The sequence below is a fragment of the Lepidochelys kempii genome, chromosome 9 (genome assembly GCF_965140265.1).
Source record: "Lepidochelys kempii isolate rLepKem1 chromosome 9, rLepKem1.hap2, whole genome shotgun sequence".
Taxonomy (NCBI): domain Eukaryota; kingdom Metazoa; phylum Chordata; order Testudines; family Cheloniidae; genus Lepidochelys; species Lepidochelys kempii.
Window position 1 is genome coordinate 32,392,994 of NC_133264.1, and position 14,101 is coordinate 32,407,094.

Below are 14,101 nucleotides of genomic sequence, written 5' to 3' on the forward strand. Positions count from 1 at the left end.
AAATAGAGCATTTTTGCTAGATTTGGTACATCTTTGTGCTACACTACCTGTATTCATTTATTTAAGCAATAGCTTAATATTTTCAGATTCTTATTGTACATTTTAAGTAAGAAAATGGTGAAAGATATTTTGCTTATTTACTAGATAATTAACTTTTTGCTAATATTTGTGTCAAGATGGATTAGAATGGTAACTGGAATTTAATTAAACATGCAAAACAGCATATAAAATGTATTTTTATTAAACAAACCCTTGACTTTTTTGATCCATAAACTTCTCTTTTCGAAACATCCAACTAAGTGATTTATTAAACAGAGGGAGTAACTGTAGTCAGTGAATTAAACTGACTGTTTCAGGTCACCTGCGAAAATTTTCAAGTAAATTGAAGTGAAAGTGCCTGGAGCTTAGTTCCTACTCACCTAAGTCTCTTGAAAATGAGACAATCTCCTAAGTAACTTAGGCTGATCTATTGTGCCATATGTTTGAAGCTTGACCTCAAAAGTTAGAATTTTTCCCCTGATTCTTTCTTTATATAGAAAAGGAGCCTTTAACTCAGAGTTTTTGATAGAGGCTCATTGATTCAGCATATTTATTTTTATTTAAATGACTTAAGAGATTATAATAAGTTTAAGCCTTAACATATTTTATATTTAAATCAGATTTCATTTAAACAGGTTTATTTTTAAAAAGATAAACGTAGTATAATTTAAATGACAAAATTAAAAAAACCTGATTTAAATTTAAAAAAACCCCTTTTTTAAAAAATGTTTTCCAAAAAAATCATTTTTTTTTTTTTTACACACCTTCCCATTCAGGCCATAAGATCCTCTTAATAATTGTTGTTTACATATTTGAGCCCCATTCCTACACAAATGCATGCATAACTTTACTCAAGTGAGTAGAGCTGTTGGATGAGGGTTTGCAAGATCAAGGCCTTAGCAATGAAACAGATACTGGCTTGGGAACATGCATGCCTTTGGAAGGAAACTTGAAATGCATTTTGTTACATTCTTTCATTTTAGAAAAATTTAGAGGTTACTGGTGAAGGGAAAACATCAAAACAAACTAATTCCATTAACATTTTAGGGAAACACTTAGGGAAAGTCATAGTATAAATATGGCCTAGTTTTCAAAAGTTACAAACACCTACAAATTCTTTTGAAGTCATTGGGACAATTGCTCAGCACCTTTGAAAGTCAAGCCTTAAGAATTTATTTGTATCTCTGTTGGAGCAAAAGTTGTATTTATAGGTTTTTAAAAAAAATATTTTGCCAGGCTCAGAATAAACAAGATGATGAATTTTGCAGCATTTGGCAATCACTGCAAGGGTCTGGGAAATCTCAGCATGTTCAACAAAATATGAATGAGAAGGTTAGTATATAACTGACATTATGAATAACATTTTCACTGAAGTTCCTTCTGTTTAGAGAGAAAATATTGGTTTGTGGGTATATGTTATGTATGGACAACGTAAAATATAGAGGCATTTCTTCATTTTCACTCAATTCATCACAAGAGTAAACATTTTTTGGCTAATATCAAAGATCAGACTAGCTAATTTTGTGTAGTATAAAACTTTATTGAAAATTGTTGAAAGAGGTGATGACTTGTTGTAAAGATTGTAAATGACTGTGTGTGTCTGTCTTCTGGTTAATATTAAATGTGTGAATATTTCAATTCCTAGGGTGCAATCCTACCTCAAGAAACAAAGCCAGAAACTGGCAACCAGTTGTACAAACCAGGCTTCAATGAGAGTACCCTTAAAGGCCAGCAAAGAAAACAGGAGCCATTTAAAAAGTGTAAGTACTATAATTAGAAATCTAGTTTTGAAAAAGGTGGCCTGTGTTTCTGATTGTTTATAGAAATATCTGCAGAGTTTCTTTGCTATCAACATTTTATAAACAAATGGTTTTATGAACACAATACTGTATATATTCTGGTCAAATCCTGGTCCCAGTGAGCCCAAATGGGCCAGGATTGGCTGTTTTTAAGCATATCTGACCTCTCTACAAATTGACCCTGCAGTCTTTAATCAAGCAATTGGCCCACATTATCAAACTTACAGAGGATGTTTTTGCATGTACAACCTTTGGAAGGAAAAGTAAACATGTTTACTAGACACGAGTAAAGCTACATAAGCATTATCACATAATTAAGGTTTGCTTCTTTTATCCTGTGAAGAAAAGTGCATAGGAACAATAAAGTCGGAATTAACAAATGTTTGAGACATAAACTCAAATTTAATTCTGATTTAATCTAATTGGGGACATATAATGGTTTCTGGAGTCAATTTGATTATTTTCATATATTTTACAAGCAGTAAAAAAGAATAAATGTTCCTTTGCGCAGCTGATACTGTGAACTAATTTATTTGTAGTTAAAGAAGATTCTAAAGTTCCAAGATATGAAAGTCAGACACACAAAATATCAAATAAACAGGTATATTTCCTCTTATATTGAGAACATGTATACCAATAATTATTTATTTGTTTTTATTACTATTTTCTAGTTTGTCATTTTACAAATTGTCTCCACTGAGCAGCTCAGTGAATTCTGCTGCCAGCTATCGAAAGGTTCTTGTATTTGTGGCTGTTTTTATCCTTTAGAAATTTTATATAACATTGTACCATTGTTCTTGGAGCCTTTACAGGCAGAAAATGAGAGATGATGCTTCTGTCAGACACGATACATATTATGACATGTCATTCCAAGACTGATGCTAGCAAGCATGTCAGAAGTTTTTTTAATCTCTTCCATTGTTTTAATTATTCTGCAGTTTTTCTGGCTTCAGATGTTTAAAGCTGATACTATAATTGCAAAACATAGATGTTATCATGGACACTGAATGCATCCGATGAAGTGAGCTGTAGCACACGAAAGCTTATGCTCAAATAAATTTGTTAGGCTCTAAGGTGCCACAAGTGCTCCTTTTTTATTCCATTAGGGTGTAGTCCATTCAGATACAAGAATGACAGCTTGTGAAATACTATTTGCAGATTATTTTCAGCTGATCTACATTTTAACTGTGAGGTGTTAGTGTGTAATAATCAACATTGCAATTTCTTTCAGAATTTTGCAGGAGCAAATAAATATAATGTTAAGCTTTTGAAGAGGAATGAAAGTCCAAGTGTGCCTGTAATTCAGAAGGCTTCTGTTGATGGGTCCTGTATAGCTGGGAAGGCAAGAGTTGGCTTGTTAAATGTGAGTATGCTTCTGACTAGTTTGGCCCTTTAATGCTTAGATACTTTCAACCTGGAAGTCACTCTGTGCCCACAGTCCCCATTGACTTGAATGGAGTTCCACATATAGAGAGCTGTATTAGGATCAGACGATGACAAAACTAAATAGCCTGAAGTAGACTTAATGTTTCTTTAAACCAGTTATTTCTGGTCATGGTATTTATTATTTTAAGTACAAAGTTTTACATTAATTTTTTAGTATCTTCTTACCTCTATTCCTTAGAAGGACTCTGAACTTGAAAACCTTCTAGCATCCTTGAAAATCTCCAAAGAAAATGAAGTGCAATCATCTTATCCCAAGGAAGAAAGAGTCACCAATGAAGAACATCTGTCTCCACAGTCTTTTGCTATGGTTTGTGTATTGTGAGAGCCATTGGGTGACAATTTAGCATTTGCTTTCTTAGCTTCTTATACTTCTGTTTACAAACAAATCTACATATTACTTTATTAAACATAATTATATTTAATTAACTTTTCTTAAAGCAAATAACGTATACAGTTAATAGTAAAATATTACTTTTCAGGGAAATAAAAAGTTGCAATTTTTGTTACCATTGTGCAGGATTTTTAATTCTCTTTGAATAGTGCAATCTAAATTTAATTGGATTGTTGAATATTTTCTTCTTTTCTAAAGAAGGGAACACAGATGCTCAAAGAAATTTTGAAGATTGATGGCTCTGACATAGAAAGCAAGAATGAAATGAAGCCACTGATTAATGAAGTTCCTGCTACCTCCGATAGGCAGGAATCCCATGGGGCTGCCATGCAGCATAGACAAACAAAAAAAATGGGTATGTACAGATACCAGCTAATCCTCAGCAAAATAGTTAAAGAGCCTTATGTTAACTTATCTCTACAATTAGTAAAAAGATTGCTATTGATACTTGTTTTCAGGATCAAACAGTAGAATTTTCCATATTTTCTATCCCCTTTTTACTATTCAGCCCTGGAAATCCCTATACTACCTAAGTAAACTCTTGAATGTGTAGCATTAAAGTCAGACATTCTGAAAATACCAGGAACGTATTCAAATATACTTGCTTCTGTGTTGGTGTTTTAGAATTGTCTTTTTATTCTATATATTTGCCTGATACTATTTTTTTCTTGTTTTCTTTTTTATAGCTGCTTACATGAACAAGCCTCATAGTGTAGGAGGCCCTCATAATGCTCAGGTTTTGGAAACTGGAGGTCACCCTCTCCTTGGCCCACAGTCTGCGTTGTCTACCCCAGTATCTGAACTCTCTCGTATTTGTTCCCTGGTTGGAATGCCACAACCAGATTTCTCCTTCCTCAGAACACCACAGGTATGGTTTGTTTTATAGGTATAACTACAGGCTGGTAGAGTAAGCTGCATGCATGTAAATCATGCCCTTTGCTATGAATTTGCACTAATAATTAAAATCCCAGTGTAGATGAGACTTTGATGCCTCTTGTTTGGTTTGATTCGTTTCCAAAAGAAAATTCTGAACTTAAAACTATTGTATTAATTCATGTTAATCTGTCTCAAATTTTAACTCTTCTGTTTGCTTGCATACAGTGATGACAAAAAAACTTTCATGAAAAAAATCTATTTTATGTTATTTTCATAGACCATGACAGTTTGTCAAGTAAAATTATCCAATGGCTTATTAGTACATGGACCTCAGTGTCACTCTGAAAATGAAGCCAAGGAGAGAGCTGCATTTTTTGCATTACAACGATTGGTGAGAACAATATATTGTATAACACCTTGTATCTTTTTCTTGTTTTATTGAGCCTGTTATAATAAATTATTCTCTCTTAACTAGAGCTCTTTAGGAGTGAACTTTTCTTTGCCGCCACCTCCATCAATGTTTCCAAATCATCAGTCCGTGGGAGCTCCTGTACCACCTGGATCCATTCCTCCAGTCTTCACCCAACCCACTGGTAAGTAATAACACACTTTTTTCAAATAATGAAAACTTGACTGTAATTCTAATAGGATTTTGTGAAGATGGGTGACTTCCAGAGAACACCATTTTAGGCCCTGCTGTATGTAGATGTACCTCTGAGCCTCCTTGAAAATGGAAATTTGTGAACCTCCTCTCATGGACACATGAATTAAGAACAAAGAATTCCACACCTTCCATTTGTTCAGTCGCTCTTCTCAGGACATGTGTCAATGTGCTATCTATTGGTTTTTCTCCTGAATACAATAGGAAGCAGACTAGAACTGTTGGTCCTGGTCAGTAGGAAGGAAGACACATCTACTTCTAGGACCTGCCAGAAAGCTCTGCTTTTGTGACTTCCTCTCCATATCATCTCAACTAGTATTTTTCTAGTATTTTCTCCTATAGCTAACAATCATCTTTGAATTGGCAAATCAAGGCACCCTTTGTCATAATTTTTGGAACCAGCTCTAGAGTCTTTTCAGTACTTCCCTGAGACACTATGTAGGAAGGCTGCCACGCTCTGCCAAGCAGTGTCGTGATGTAACAACCCAAGAAAGCCTGCTGAAAATTCCCATGATACCATTAATACTCTGCTATTTTTGTAGAATGCAAGAAGGGTTGTGACAGTGGTGACCAGCAATTAGGCACTTAGCAATAGGGTAGGATTCGAGGTCCCCAAGCAGGCACTGCTCCCCCACTTCTCCTCAGTCTTTGCATTGTTGACTGGTTTCAGAGAGAGTGCATTCTGCCCTTCTCAGTTGTAAAACAGGGCCTTTGTGGTGAAAGAAGCAAAGTGAAAAAATATCCTGGAGATACTCTGCGTTTGGAGAACTCCCCACCCTCCTAAAAGGAAGTAATAGAAACTAAACGTTATTTCTTGTTTTTTACAGCCAATATGATGCCTCCATCATCTCACATGTTTGGTCCAGTGCCATGGAGAGCTCCAGTACCTATTCATGGCAAACCTTACTATCCCGGTTCATATCATGGTAATATGCCTCTTGCAGGAACTATACCAGTTGGTACTCACAACCAGTTTATTCCTCTACAGGTAAGTATGACAGGAATTGTCTTGAGATCATATTTTTGTAAAAGATGTTAAAAGTATTTATATACAAGCTGAAAGCCCATGCTGCCACACGGATGTAACTTGTAAAGTCAAGTGTATACATAAGTCGAAAATGGCCAAGAACTTAAAAACTGGTCTGTATCAGACCCTGAATGCCAGTAATGTTTCAATGTGGTGATATTCTGAACAAAGAGAGCTCTCAACCATGCTTGTAGCTGTTTCCATCTCTTTCCACTGATTCCACAGATATTCTAGGCTTCAGGGTGACAATCCTGTAATCTTATTTTTAGAGATATAATGGCTGCAAAGACAGTCCTGTGGATACATTGTTTAGTTTTAGAAAATTATTAAACTGCTCTATGTGCATTTTTATAGTGGTAAATTTTTTTCAGTTTTGTGAGAGGACATTCTTTTAAATAATATTTATTTGATTTAAAGGTAACTAAAAAAAGGGCTGCTAGCAAGAAAAATTCCGAGTTCAAAGAATTCCAGAGCTCCCTTCAAGCTGTACCACTAAAGAATGAACAGCTAATGTATTCTGACACCAACAAGCCCATTCAACAAGATACTTCAACTACTTTAAAATCTCCTCAAGCTGTTCAGTCTACTGCTTGTTTTCAAGACAACATAGCTACTCCAGACGTTCCTCATAACAAATCAACACCAAACATTTCTAGCAAACGAAAGCCAAGAAAACTGGCTGTCAATTTTGGTGCACCAAAATCTTCAGAATAAATACTGTAGCTAGACTGATTTTATCTTTCCTCTTCCCCCAGTGTTCTTCATATATATAATTTATGATTTTTAAGGACAGATATATATATCCTTAAAAAAATCATAATGCTATTTAGAAAAATCAACCATTTTAAGTATGATTTTATTTTTCCCCTTACCCCCGTGTTTATATATTATATCTATCTCTCCTTTAAAAAATCATAAAGCATTATTTTAAAAAAATAAGTATAATAAAGAGTGAAAGACTTTCAGTTGGTAGGCTTTTTCAGGCTGTTGATAAATACATATAAAAATTATGTTAAAATTTGATTAAAGATCTTGACTTAAACTGATAAAAGCCAGAAAATCCTGAATTAAGGTCACCACACAATCCATTGGTGCCTAGGTCTCTGAACAGTGGCTTACATACTATAGCGGGTGAGCAGCAATAATATTAGAGTGGGAATCCTAATTCAGAATTGCCTTGCTTTTGGGGTGGGATATGGGGCAGTAATAAGTCAGGCACTGAACATTGCTTAACACGATCTTTTGTATTTTAACTCCTTTTTCATGGTAATGTAATAAAATAGAGAAGGCTTTTATTTACCTGTAAATTTCATATGACAGAGAACAAAAATAAATTAATGGAAGACAACTGGCTTATATAAGCAAATGCAAACTGACTTGCAAATGAAGTTCTCAGTTCAAATTATATTAATAAAGTTGCTAGTTGGGATTCATTTTAAAATCTGACTCCACTTTACCAACGTAGACCTCCACTACACATCCACATGCACGTCTTCATGGACTCCAAAAACCACAAAAATCCTGAATTTTTCTAAATTATAAAATGAGTAGAACGCAAAGGTATTTGTATATATAGCATGATAATCAAACTCATGCTTACCCTTTGAGCCAATTTCTCCCACCTGCAGTTTTCACCATACAGTGAACTTTGTAATCTGACAGGTTCTCTTTTCTAAATTATTATTTTTTTGGTAGTTAGCTGGCTTTTAATAGATATTTTAATTTCATGGTAATATATGGTGGCAGAGGACACACTAAATTGTCATCCTTGAGTTAGAGTTCTAAGCTTATTCCCTAATAACATCCAGACAAAAAATTCTCAATTTACCTTTTTGGAGGGAATTATCACTTTAACTAGTAATATCTTAATTCTTTATGTATCTTGTCTATCTAAAAGAAAGAAAAAACTGAAAGGGCCCTGTACTACCTTATGATCCACGCATCCATGCAATTCTTATTCTTCATAAATGAAAAGTCTATGGATCCAAAGCAAAACTTGGTCTGATGTCTCGTCTCATTTGGTGCACTCTGCAGATGTTGGCTGAGTCTGCACCACCATTTTTACCTTATTCTTGTCTGTCCTGGTGAAAATACTTTACCTCCAAACCGTAGAAGGATTAGTGATATGTCAGACTTTAATCAGTGATTCAATACATTGTCTCTAAGCAGACTTCATGCAGGACATGCAAGTTTGCAGAATTTTCTTCGGTTTCTTGTCTTGCTATTTTGCCAAGGTAACATAGCTTCACTTTCCTATAGTAGTGTCCAATTTCATCTCACAGAGTTTCTCTTCCTAAGGTTTTTGATTCATTTTCCCAAAACTGTTTTTGTCTCCTCTCTGCTGTCATGCCTTCCAGGGGGTCTTTGATAGCTATTGCTACTTCTATCCTTCCCATAGACAGTGTATTCTCTCAGAAATTTTATTTGGTATTTTTTGGCCGGATACTTGTCTTCTAGGCCTCTGATATGCCAGTCCTTTTAAGTAGTCTGTACATAATCATAAAACTCTTCTGGTTAATCTGGATTGACTGTCCCACAGAGATGACAGATTCTGTATGTGGATCCAGTGTATTTAAACTCTGATTCCAGAAATCATGTAATTTCAGGATTATTTTTATGTTGTGCCTTGTTACTCATTCAAAATCCCTACACATCTCCAAGCTAGAATAGCAAGCTGCAGGTCTTTACACTGATTAACTTTTGTACAACTTTTTTAAAGAAGATAGTGAGTCTCTCAATAGCATCTTGCTCCTACTTAGTCTCAAAGGTTCATCTATATTCTGTTGTGTTGTGTGCTTTTCCTTAAATCTGATGCTTTCCAATGTGAGTTCCTTCTTCACAATGTGAATTTTAAGATCTTTAATTATTAAATTAATTGAAACAATTTCTTGTTTAAATTAACTTAGATTTATAGGGTTCAAAATCCTGTTTCTCAGAGGCAACATCTATCAAAATATATTAACTCCTGTATTTTTTGAGCTTTGCCTTTCAGAGGGTCTTAAGGTACATTCCACTAAGAAAAAGTTGACCTTCACAATGTATCTGTATCTCATCAACAACATTAGGGATGATATTGGCATGATACTGACATAAATATTTTTAAAATGTTGCTTCTCCTAACTAAATTTCCATACCCTGAGTTCCCAGTCTCTTGTACTATTATTTGATCTCCAGTGTGGGATCGTTTGAGAAGCGCCCATTATGGAGAAAACTGGATTACGTTCTGCTAGCACACCTTCAAACCTTCCAAAGAGATTTTCATCTCCATAAAACCTTGTTTTTCAGTGTTATCCCCAAGATTACATGGCTAGTAGATGCTGGGTGCAGGTACTAGAGTCTCTGCTGAAATACTGAATTACATAGTTTATAGTGTCCTCTTGTATCTAGATAGCCAGATATGCAAATATGTAAAGAATGATTTGTGAAGGAGACTATGCCAATACAAGTATAAATAAACCATTTTTTCCCTCATGAAATGGTTACTTTCAAAGCAGGAGCTGAATTTTTCCCCAGTGCCACTGAAACTGCCATACTAAATTTCTATACATAAGTTAAATATTTGATTCTATATCTGCTGTGTACTGTATTAGTCCCTATTTCCTAGTTACCCGTACTGTCCATTTTATCTGTATTTATGGGTTCTGTAATGTCCACTACCTGGTGCCCAATCAACTTATTTTAGCTTTCACATGTTCTCTTACATGTGATGTGTACATTGACCTATGCCATATCATCTATTATTTCAGCTCTTTTGTTTTTATATTCTATGTCAACTCTGTAATTATGTTTAATTCATACAGGTATAACTTTAAACATTCATTTTTCTCATAGATATAAAGTATTTTGTAAGTACTGGAATTTTTCATTAGATCTTATACAGAGCAGTATTTTATTAAAAATCCAGAAGGGAAGACTTTTATGTGTGCATTTTTGTAGTTTGATTTTTTTAAAATAACTTTTCATTGTTTATCTGCCAAGTGAAATGTTTTCAATTTGCATATGAATGGATATGGAATGTATTTTTTTGTCCTGTTTAGTGTTGTGCATCTGCAGATTTCTAGTATGTAGTTGCATAAAGGACTGTGCAAACATATTTTAAAATATGAACATAAGATACACTGAAGGATAAAAATTATTCATAAGAGTTAAATGCTATACAGAATTTTAATTCAACAGAATAATTTTATAAACCTGTTTGTTGTCTGCGTCTGCTTGGATTAAATATTGAAACTAGAAACATGATTTATCTTAAGTGTTTTATATTCAAGTGCCTGTTATCTGGGAACAACCTTACCTTGCCCTTAATCCAAAGTTTCAGAATTGGGTTAAACTTGTTAAAAACCCAGTTGTTCTGATTCCAAAGAGCAGCAAGCTTCCATTTTACTGGAGTGGTTGCTTGATGTCTCATCACCAGTCATTCAGGAGACCAAAAGCATGAATTTTCAATGATTGCCAGTCAGTTACAAATGAAACACCTTCAACTGGCTATTGAGGATCTGCTAACGTTGCTTGAGCTTCTGCTGCTAGTTAAGAGCAACGGTCAGAAGATAACACTTGATTCTGTAATGGGAGAGCATAGTGCTAGGATCCCCACATGAGCAGCTGTAACCTGTAAAGCCTAGAGGTGACTGAAGGGCCATGAGGATCCCAACAGTCAAGAATGATAAGTTAAAAATTTTTTTCCAAGGAGTACAGTATATGATCTCTTGACATGAAGACATCTGGAAAAGTAGTATCAGTGACATGACATTCTGGTAAGAAGCCATTTCCCATACTCAGACCAGAGAGTTCTGGAGATGTTTTCCAGTCAGAGCAATCTAATAATATTCCCCCTGTCAGGCAAATAATATTCTGTCAGGCAAACCCTTGAACAAAGTAGAATGACAGAACGTGTACTGAAGATACAAATTGAGATGCATGTAAACTCCTTAAAGAAAGAAAATATAGTTTTGTTATTTGAATAAGTAACAAGTTGCTACATAAAATGATCAGTGTCACAAACCTCAACATTTTAAAACTTATTTTAAACTTTAAAAGCCTTAAAAGGCAATTGCATTATTTTCTTCCATTGTTATTTGGAGAGGGAAGGGGGAGAATCCTCTCCTTTGAGTGCTTGCCAATATGTATTTCATTCATAGTACATGTGCCCCAGGCGTCAAGTTTGAATTCTTTTAGCCAGCAGTGTCCATTGGAGCTGCGCCTCTGTCGTGGTGTCCCAACCCAAGGGCATAAAGGTGTGGAGTGGGCCCAACTATTCCAAAGTTCTTTTTTGCTGCTTATGAATGCAAGTAGATCAGGAGGTGGCAGCACGCTGCTTCTCATGAATCTGCAACCCTAGGCAGCTGCTGAAAAATCTGCCCTCACTTAGGCGCCTGCCTAGTTCATCTATAGCTAAAGCAGCCCCCATCCAGAAGGGACTTCTTGGGAGTCACCAAGAATGAACAGTTGTAAAGTAACTATATTAATGTTGGAAGGGAAATAGTGTGAAGTGTGCTTTAATTGGGGTTATCATATCTCTGTGAGAGATGTGTTCTGTATCTTAAAAAATAGACACACTAAAGGACACTAAGGAAGGAGTGATTAAGGGGAAAGGGGGATGGAAGAGAATGGAGATGGGAAGTAGAGGAGCATTTAGGGGTTCTGTGTAAATCCTCTCTTTGTAACTCAAATGATCCGATGATAATCCAGAGGTGGGCAAACTAGAGCTCATGGGACCATCCTGCCCAACCCCTGAGCTCCTGCCCTGGGAGGCTAGCCCCTGGTCTTCCCTGTTGTCGTCTCCCTGTGGCTACGCCGCTGCACAGGCGGTGCTCTGGGCAGTGGGGCTGTGCGCTCATGCAGGGCAGCGCCGCAGAGTGTCTGGCTCCGGCACGGCTCCCAGACATGCTGCTCTGAGCAGCATGGTAAGGGGTCTGGGACCAGGGGGTTGGATAAGGGGCAGGGGCTCCTGGGGGGCAGTCAGGGAGCAGAGGGCAGTTGGATAGGGGATGAGGTCCCCGGGGGGCAGTTAGGGGCAGGGGGTTCCGGGAAGGGGTGGGCAGGGGACGGGAAACAGGGAGCAGTTGGATAGGGCAGAGGTTCTGGGGGTGGGGGTTAAATAGAGGGTGGAGTCCTGGGGGGTGGTTAAGGGACAAGGAGCAGGGGGAGGGTTCTGACAGGCGTGGGAAGTGGGAGAGGGCGGAGGCCAGGCTGTTTGGGGAGGCACAGCCTTCCCTACCTGGCCCTCCATACAGTTTCGCACCCCAATGTGGCCTTCGGGCCAAAAATTTTGCGCCCCCCCCCCCCCCGGTAATCTATCCCTAAGGGTGAAGATTACCATAAATGGAAAACATAGCTTTTTTGGATTACAAGTGAAATAGTCCGAGTGTTCATGGGGAAAGTACGGGACCTGGGGGTTCAGCAAAGCGCAGTTGTTTGAGGTCTGATTTATATGCTATTCTAGTATTTTATTTTTGGATTTAAAGAAAAGGGAATGCAGGAGGGGTAGAGGGAAATTATTACAAGAAATACAAAAGTTTACAGACAAAAACTAAGCCATATTTAGGTACGCAAATGCAGCATAACTAGAAACAAGAGAGACATGGCCACACAAGGCTTCATGCCATCAAACAGCTAAAGAATGAGAGTTTCAAGATTTTAAGTAAAGTGAAATAGTTATCAATGGTTCTTCCTTTTAAAGTAACATATTTGAATGTCAAAGGGCTAAATAATGACACTAAAAAGAAAAAAAAGACCTGGCAGAACTTAAAAACAAAAACACAAAACACTCTCAGATTATTTTATTTCAAGAAACTCATTTTCTCAGGAGGGGCCAATTATTACGATGAAAGGTAATTAATTGGTTTTCAGCAGCCTTTCTTTTTGCTTCAGCCAAAGAAAAGGAAAGAGGAGTGGGCATAATATTTTTTAAACTTGAACTTTTTCAGATTAAAGATCAATTTAAGGATAAGGAGGGATGTTTTGTCTTATTAATAACCCAGCAATTGTGCTTCAACAACAGTAGGCTCAGTGTATGTTCCCAATCAAAAGCAAAAAAAATGTTAATGACTCTCAAAAAAAACTGCAACACTTTGGAGAAGGGGAAGTTATAGCTGGAGGAGACTTCACTTGCACACCAATTCCTCACAAGGGCAGATCTGACTTAAAAAAAAAAAAAAAAGACGAGGCTATAAGAAGCAGGTGCAGCATTAACTTCTCTGTGCCAACAATTCAGTCTCTCAGCTGGAGAGAATTGCACCTAGGGAAAAGAGCTCACACATTTTATTCACACCTTCCTCAGTTATATACTAGAATAGATTTTATTTTAGTCTCTGAATCCTTAATGAACCAGACAAGAGCTGCAGATCATTCATGCACCAAGCGGAATAGTCTTTGATAGCTGGGATGGATCCCAAAAATCACTTTTTTGGAAAATGAACTGCCTGCTTCTCCAAGACAAAGATCAGGTTGCAGCAATGAGAGAGGACGTTGTTCGGTACTTAAAAATAAATTCATGGATTCCTAGACCAATCAGGACCATTGTGATCATTTCATCTGACATCCTGTATAACACAGGCCATAGAACTTCCCCAAAATAATTCCGAGAGCACATATTTTAAAAAGCATCCAATCTGGATTAAGAAATTATCAATGATGGCAAATTCACCATGACTCTTGGTAAATTATTCCAATGATTAATTACTCTTAAAAATTTACATTTTATTTCCAGTCTGAATATGTCTAGCTTCAACTTCCAGCTATTGGATCATGTTATACCTTTCTCTGCTGGACTGAAGAGCCCATTATTAAATATTTATTCCCCATGTAAATACTTACAGACTGTAAACAAGTCACCCCTTAACCTTCTTGTTAAGCTAAATACA

At 36.5% G+C, this 14,101-nt stretch overlaps 1 protein-coding gene across 2 annotated transcripts in view; it reads left to right on the forward strand.

Annotated features, from left to right (window-relative positions):
• XRN1 (5'-3' exoribonuclease 1) overlaps positions 1-9,538 on the forward strand; it is a 78,314-nt gene extending 68,776 nt beyond the window's left edge. Inside the window, exons 33-43 of one of the 2 annotated variants that reach the window (XM_073359804.1) lie at positions 1,276-1,371; positions 1,685-1,799; positions 2,378-2,439; positions 3,070-3,201; positions 3,463-3,591; positions 3,874-4,030; positions 4,362-4,543; positions 4,829-4,942; positions 5,027-5,144; positions 6,040-6,200; positions 6,657-9,538. In XM_073359804.1, coding sequence (XP_073215905.1) covers positions 1,276-1,371; positions 1,685-1,799; positions 2,378-2,439; positions 3,070-3,201; positions 3,463-3,591; positions 3,874-4,030; positions 4,362-4,543; positions 4,829-4,942; positions 5,027-5,144; positions 6,040-6,200; positions 6,657-6,953 — 1,563 coding nt within the window. In that variant the 3' untranslated portion in view covers positions 6,954-9,538. The remainder of the gene's footprint in view (positions 1-1,275; positions 1,372-1,684; positions 1,800-2,377; positions 2,440-3,069; positions 3,202-3,462; positions 3,592-3,873; positions 4,031-4,361; positions 4,544-4,828; positions 4,943-5,026; positions 5,145-6,039; positions 6,201-6,656) is intronic. The other variant, XM_073359805.1, reaches the window with a different exon arrangement.
• Positions 9,539-14,101: the final 4,563 nt, after the last annotated feature.